The 7,579-nt window shown below is 35.2% G+C and overlaps 1 protein-coding gene across 1 annotated transcript; it reads right to left on the bottom strand.

Annotated features, from left to right (window-relative positions):
- Positions 1-213: 213 nt before the first annotated feature.
- LOC101958271 (olfactory receptor 4C5-like) lies at positions 214-1,152 on the bottom strand. Its single transcript, XM_021720974.2, is given in 1 exon segment — positions 214-1,152. A coding segment is annotated over 1 exon segment (939 nt).
- Positions 1,153-7,579: the final 6,427 nt, after the last annotated feature.

Raw genomic sequence — 7,579 nt, 5'->3', positions numbered from 1 at the left:
TATTAAATCTCTTTGTTGAAATACTGCAACTACCTGGCCTGTTGGTAATGCATTTCACCCAAAGCTTTGTAGACACTCATTGTATTGCATACAGAAGCTACTGGATTTACACCTGTAATGAAAACTTTATGTTGGCTAGCAAAGTCATTTTGGTCACTAATTCATGAATGTCAAGGAGTTTCTATTTTTAAGTGGACTTGGTTATATTTCATTCTATTCATATGAATTGTTGCCCAAGATGATTCTTTGGCCCCAGAGTTTCCTAATAGCATTTTTCACTTCTGTGTTTCTGAGGGTGTAGATTAAAGGGTTTAACATGGGTGACACCATAGTAGAAAACACAGCCACCACTTTGTCAATGGGAAAGATGACCATGGGCCGAAAGTACATGAATATACAAGGTACAAAGAAGAGGATGACTACAGCAATGTGGGCGGCACAGGTGGAGAGAGCTTTCCTCCGTTCTTCAGGGCTGCGAGTCTTTAGATAGCAAAGGATGAGGACATAGGAGGTGATGAGAATAGCAAAAATGAGCATGCACATCAGCCCACTGTTGGCAGCCACAAAGAGATCAAACATGTAAGAGTCTGTGCAGGAGAGTTTCAGGAGGGGGAAAAGGTCACAGATGAAATGATCAATGACATTTGGGCCACAGAAGGGCAAACAGACCACAAAAAGAGTTTGGATCAGACCATGAAGAAATCCTCCAGCCCAAGCCACAGACACCAGGAGGCCACATACTCGCCTGTTCATTGTGATCATATAGTGCAGGGGCTTGCAGATGGCCACATAGCGGTCATAGGCCATCGCTGTGAGCAGAATGATCTCAACTCCCCCAAAGAAATGTTCTGCAAAGAGCTGAGTCATGCACCCACTAAAGGAGATAGTTTTCTTTTCAGCAAGTAAGTCAACTATCATTTTAGGGGTCATGGTAGAAGAGCAGCAGCCATCTACAAAGGACAAGAAGGACAGAAAAAAATACATGGGGGAACCCAAGGCTGGGCTGGTGATGATGGTCACAACAATGAGTAGGTTGCCTAGCAGGGTGAGAAAGTAGATGACCAAAAATACAACAGAGAGAAGTTTCTACAAATGAGGGTCCTGGGTCAGGCCCAGCAGGATGAATTCTGTCACATTGTTCACTTGCTCCATGAATCCAATATGGCATTGGTGTGATTGATTGATCTGTGAAATAGTACAAATATTTAAATTGTGGTAAGTTTTGAACAATGAAATAACTTCAAATGGAAATTTTTTTGCAACACTAATGTAGTTCCCAAGCAGAAAAACTCAAGAATCAAAATCAAGCAATACTATTAGTCATAAAATGAACACATAGCCCTCTTCTTTCTTACACAAAAACGTGGGAATGCATACCTTCACGTACGTGCACACACACACACAATTCATTCATATTTATAAGCATGGTTTTATGACACTGCCTTTCCTATAATTATAAATGTATGGCTACTCTCCTAATAAATGCCACAATATTTTTTCCAAAGAAAGAGGAACACGGGAAGAATAGAGACTTAAATCCATGTGCATTTACACTGTACTCTGTTCTGTAGTCACTGGGACTGATGAAGCCACAGAGAATGCTGTCAGTCTTGATATTTTTAACTCGTCTTCAGGGTGACTATAAACATCAGATGTGTTCAATTTTAAATTGGAGATGAAGTATTAACATAAAAGAATCAAATGAATTTAGGGAATGCTTAAAGTTATAGTAAGACACACCTGCCAGTTTTATTTGTGGCTTCATGATACAATTCAATGATTACAAGTACATATCATGAAAACTAAAACACCCTGGAAAAAGAATGTCGTGGGCTAAAAAAGACAGAGTTGATACAATCCAGCATGTCCAAATTACTTGAAAATTCAGAATTCACTCTCTGTTGATCATCTGTCATGTTTGGGTCACAGGACATTTTGCAAATGAAAATCCAGGTTAGGAGAAACCATGAAAAGTTCTTTCTGGATTTGTTTATAGTACAGACACGTTTAAGCTGAAAAAAAACAGAACCACCATAATATGAAGGACAGAGTGTTAGAGTCAGATAGACTTTTTTTTTTTTTTAATTACATTGATTTAGTAAAAAGATGTGGTGTCCAGATCTTGGTCTCAATGCTACTGAAGTTTCTCACACATAAAATAGGAAAATTATCAAGTTATGGAAAGGAATTAAAGAATAACATTATCACATTTCAAACTTTAAATCATAAAGTTAAAAATATAGCTTTCCTTATACTTGTTATACTTGATTGGAAAATATTTTTAACCATATTATAAGTATGATTAAAGATAAAAAAATAAATAAAAATAAAAGAATGCACAGCATTATTGTTATTCTGGAAAAATTTGTCCCAAAATTGAGAGAACATAAGTGAAGTACTCAAGAGATGAAAAATTACCAACTATATTTAGGAAAAAAGTTTCACTACAGAAATAAATACATTAAGCAAAATAAAAAGATTAGACTTGATAGAGTTAAAAATGTTATACTATTTTTAAAATATAAACTAAAGAAATTGACATACATAAACTCAATAAAAAGAAAATAGGGTCATATTACAAAAGACCCTTATCTTTCAAGGATAGTTAAAAGATGACAATGCATAGTTCATAAAAGGTTTTCAATAACTATATAGGCATTTTATGAAACTTAATTTTCCTTAATGCTGTCACACACACACACAAAAAAGTGAAAAGGTATCATGTAATAAAATGTCAGGTAACCCAAAGATCTGTAAAGAGCAGAAAACGGAAGACATCAACATATATCTAATATATAGTTAGAAGGAGCTTTTACGTGAAAATAATGGAATAAGTCACAGGAAAAAATGATGCAATTTGCCAAAGAAACACATGGAACACATTAGAAAATGCTTGTAGAAATGTGGCAATGGTGATTACTGAAATTGTTTCTTAAAAAGTTAAAACAACCTTTCACCATTATAAATAGTGTAAAATTAATAAAAATAATTTTAATCAAGGAAATCAGACACGTAAATAAATCTTCTACTTCATAAGTCATCAGAGAAATGCAACTTAAAGACAAAGATATGTTTTTCATTGACAAACTTATAAATATTTTTGACAGTTATAGCATCTTATGCTGGTGAGTGTGTGTTGGTATAAAATACTCTGAAATTTAACTCTATAAAACAAGGTCTTTAGAATTGGTCATGTCCTTTTATCCACTACCCCTTATCCTTAGAAATCTACTCTCCATAAATATATGAAAAAATATGCATGTAGAATTTATTTCACAATATATTTTATGGTAATGAAAAACTAAAAACAAATATTCTTTCAAATATTCTCCAAATGTCTACATAAAGAGGAAAATTTAAATGAATTAGAATTTTACAGCATCAAGGGGACATTACAGTTATTTGCACAAACTAGTAATGTGGAAACATTCACTTTAGTAAGAGTAAAAAACAGAATATACAATAGCTCATATATTATGATCTAAATTGTCAAAAATAATACATGTCCATACAAAAATATTTCAAAAAGCATACTATAGACAAATACTGCTTATCCTAATTATATGGTAAAGGACAATCAGTGTCATTTAAAATATTTTCTCATCTGTGTTTTCTACAAATGGTATATATTACCATCAGTAAGTGAACTTTCACTTCATTATCAGAGCTAGATCTATGATATTCTGAGTGACCTTTTTTTTTTCCAAGTAGACTGGGGATATTGGTCATTACTCATAAAAATATGTGACAACAGATACACATGTTTAAATCTAACTTACCTGTAAACCCAAGACTCTAGTGTAACCTTGACCCAAAAAAAAAAAAATACGAATAAGGAAGTCACATATTGTACCTAGGTAGGTCTCTGAGTGGGTTTGTGGGTGTTGATTTTGTCACAGGTCATTTGATTTGCAGAGAACCCTCTGCATGGAGCTAGCATGCTCACTGAGCCACACTGGCTTCTGCTTTGCAGGTACATCAATTTGTATCTTCAACCTAGTATTTCTTTTCCGCAGTGATTTGGAAAAAATGGCAGAAAACAGAAGCTTCCTAAATAAAGCTGGGTGTAAGGACAGGGTTACTTTGGTTCCATAGGATTGCAAGATCCTGTGAATATGAGGCAAAAGCTGTCCAACACAGAAAATAAATTTTTAAAGTCAGCTTCAAAGCATTAGGCTTCTATGGAAATTGATGTTTTGGAAAACAAACAAACAAAAAAGCGCTAACCTTGCTCCAAGCCCCCTCAGCATGCCTTGGCCAGCAGAAGTGGCCAGCTGAAATGAAGCATACAAACCAGTTATGGGAGATCTAATATGAGACATTTACAAATCAGTAACACAGGAAAGCTGCCTTGGAGTGGCAGGTCCCTGAAGTCAGGGATTGCAAGCAAGCCTATGCTTATCTTAAGGATAACTCCCTCAGTTCATGAAACTCTGGATCCAACTGGGTTGACCTCTCAGAACTAAATAGCATTGGCAATCTGTGGCTGATGTGATCTTCCTGGGTCAGGAATCCTCTGAGTCTGTCCTTATCAAAAAATTCATGTGTGGATTCTGGGAAATAGTTACTGCTCTTATGCACATGTAGGACTTAGGGGTGCTCTGAGCCTTTAGCTCCCAGAGGATTAGAATGAGCAGCTTCAGGCAGGTTGGCAGCCAGCCAAATCAATCTTTCCTGTTTTCTCTCTTGTGGCCATGAGCTTGGGCCCAAAGGGTGGGGAAGAGAGCCAGCTCTGCTGGGTTAGTAGCATCTCTATGACTCTGGTCAGAAAATGATCAAGGAGCCTGAGACCCAAGGCACAGAACATTCTGTGGGAATGTGAGTGCATCATTCATCCAAGCCTGTGAAACAGCCCAAACAATCCTTGTTTCAGAGTTGTAATGGAGACTAACTAGATAAAAAGTGAAGACATAGAAGTCAGTGCAAAGCTGCCATTCTGTTATTAATATCCTGAGAAGAGACACGTGTAGGCTAGAGCAACTGTTCTTCATTGTCAAAACTCAGAATTATGCTGAAGATTATGAGCATTGGTGGCCATTTTATTTTCTAAGTATGTGGACTTGCTTCTTTGGCTGCTTTTAAAAACATTAATGAGTGCCTATGAATGTTACTGAGAAGGGGTTATTTGTAACATTTTCCTGCATGCATGAAACCTTTTTATTGAATGTCACTTTCCCCATAACCCTCTCTAAATTCCTACCCTGGCACTTTCCCTTTCCTCATCATCTCCGTTCTACTCCTTATTGTCCCCCATAACTGAATTTCATATATGAAAAGGCATGTGAAACTTGTCTTCCTAGGTCTGGCTTGATTTGCTTAACATGGTGATGTTCACTTCCATCTTTTTTCCTGCAACTGACATAATTTCACTCATCTTACTGATTCATTAATACCCCATTGTGTATATATGCCACTTTTTAAATCCATTCGTCGGCTGATGGTTATCTAGGCTGATTCCCTATCTTGGCCACTGTGGATAGTGCTGTGATGCACATGGGTGTGCAGCTGTCTCTCTGCTGTCTTGACTTTGAAACTCTTAGATAAATACCAGGGAGTGCTATAGCTGGATTTGTATGACATCTATTTTTTTTTTTTTTGAGAAATCTGCACACAATTTTCCATAAAATGGCTGGGTAAATTTACAGTTCCACCAACATGGCACACAAATTCTCCTTTCACCCATATTATTGTCAGCATTTTTTTTCCTTTCTTCCTAAGCCATTCTATTTATAGTGAGTTGGAATGTCAGTATAGTTTTGATTAGCATCTCCATGAATGCTAAGGATGCTGAACATTTTTTCATGTATTTGTTGGCTCTTTTTGTTTCTTCTTTTGACAAATGTATCTTTAAATCTTTTGCCCATTTATTATTATTTTTTCTTTTGGGGATTGAGTTTTTACTCTTTGTTTTTTATATATTCTGATATTCATCTGTTTTTAAAAGGGTAGCTGGAAAAGATTTTCTCCCATTCTGTAGGCTATCTTCATGCTCATAATGGTTTCCTTTGTTCTGCAGAAACCTTTTAAATTGAATGTCATGCCACGTATTTATTCTTTGTCTTGTTAAGGAAATTAGTTCCTGAGACATGCTGTTGGAGATTTTACCTTTGTTTGCTTATAGAACTCTCACTGTTTCCCATCTGATTCATTAGTCTTTGATACACTTGGAGCATAATTTTGTGCACTCAGGAGGTAGGGACCTAGTTTCTTTCTTCTACATGTGGGAAGCATTTTTTTTCCAATGTTACCTGTTAAAATGGCTATGTTTTAAATGATATGTGATTTTTGTCATCTTTTTCAAGGTTCACATGGATTTGTCTTTGGTCCTCTAGCTTATTAAATTGGTCTTTATACCACCTTTTAAGCCATTACTTTGCTCTTTTTGTTACTATAAATCTGTGATGCAATTTAATATCAGGTACTGCTTTTCAAGTTCTATGAAGAATGCTATTGGTATTTTAACGGGGATTGCATTGAACCTATAGATTGTGTTTGGCAACACACTCATTTTGGTGATATTAAGTCTACCTATTCATCTTCTAAGGATTTTATAAGTGTTTTATAATTTTCCTTGTAGAGGTCTTTCACCTCTTTAGATTTATATTCCTACGCAATTTTTGGTCTTGAAATTACTTTGAAATAGTAGTTTTCTTGATTTCTTTCTTGGTAAATTTATTACTGGAGTATAGAAAAGCTATTGATTTATGAATATTCATCTTGTATTTTGCTATTTTGCTGAATTCATTTATCAGGTCTTCTGCTGAAGTTTTTAGGTTAGACTTCTAGACACAGTATCATGTCATTAGTGGAGAGAGATGATTTGATTTCTTCTTTTCCTATTTGTATCCTTTTAATTCCCTTCCCTTGGCTGATTGCTCTGTCTGGATTGTCAAGAACTATATTGAATAGGAGTGGTTTGAGTGGGCATCTTTGTCTTTATTTCTGTTTTTAGAACAAATGCTTTCAGTTTTTCTCAGTTCACGATGATGTTGGCTTTGTTTTTTCATATGTGGCCTTCACATTGTTGAGGAAAGCTTGTATTCTACTTTTTTTTTATCAGTGTTTTGAAATGATATCTGCTGAATTTGGGCATTATTTTTTCAGCATCTATTGAGGTGATCAAGAGATTTTTGTCCTTGATTCTATTAATGAATTATACTTCCTGATTTAAGTGTATTCAGCCAAATTTACAACCCTGGGATGAGTCCAACTTGATTGTGGTGTAAAGAATGTATAGATAGTTCTTGTTTTTTAATCCAGCCCATGTCTTTTAATTGGAGAGTTGAGATCATTTGTCTTCAGAGTTATTATGGAGAGATGCTTGCTATTTCTAGACCTTTGGTTGTTTTCCACAGATTTAATTTCTTCTTAATTTTCATTTGCTTAATTACTCTTGTATAGATTTTCATTCATTAAAGATTTCTGGGATGTGTTTTTTGAGTTTTTCTTGGTGTAGGATTTAAGTATTCTCTGAAGTACAGGTATAATGAACATGAAATGTTTTAATTTGTCATTACCATGGAAAGGTTTTATGTCTTCTTTGATTCTGAATGATAGCTTTCCTGGAAATAGCAACCTT

Source organism: Ictidomys tridecemlineatus, chromosome 4 (assembly GCF_052094955.1).
Source record: "Ictidomys tridecemlineatus isolate mIctTri1 chromosome 4, mIctTri1.hap1, whole genome shotgun sequence".
Classification (NCBI taxonomy): Eukaryota; Metazoa; Chordata; class Mammalia; order Rodentia; family Sciuridae; genus Ictidomys; species Ictidomys tridecemlineatus.
Note: the sequence above shows the minus strand (reverse complement) of the source record. Positions and strands in the feature narration are given on the sequence as shown.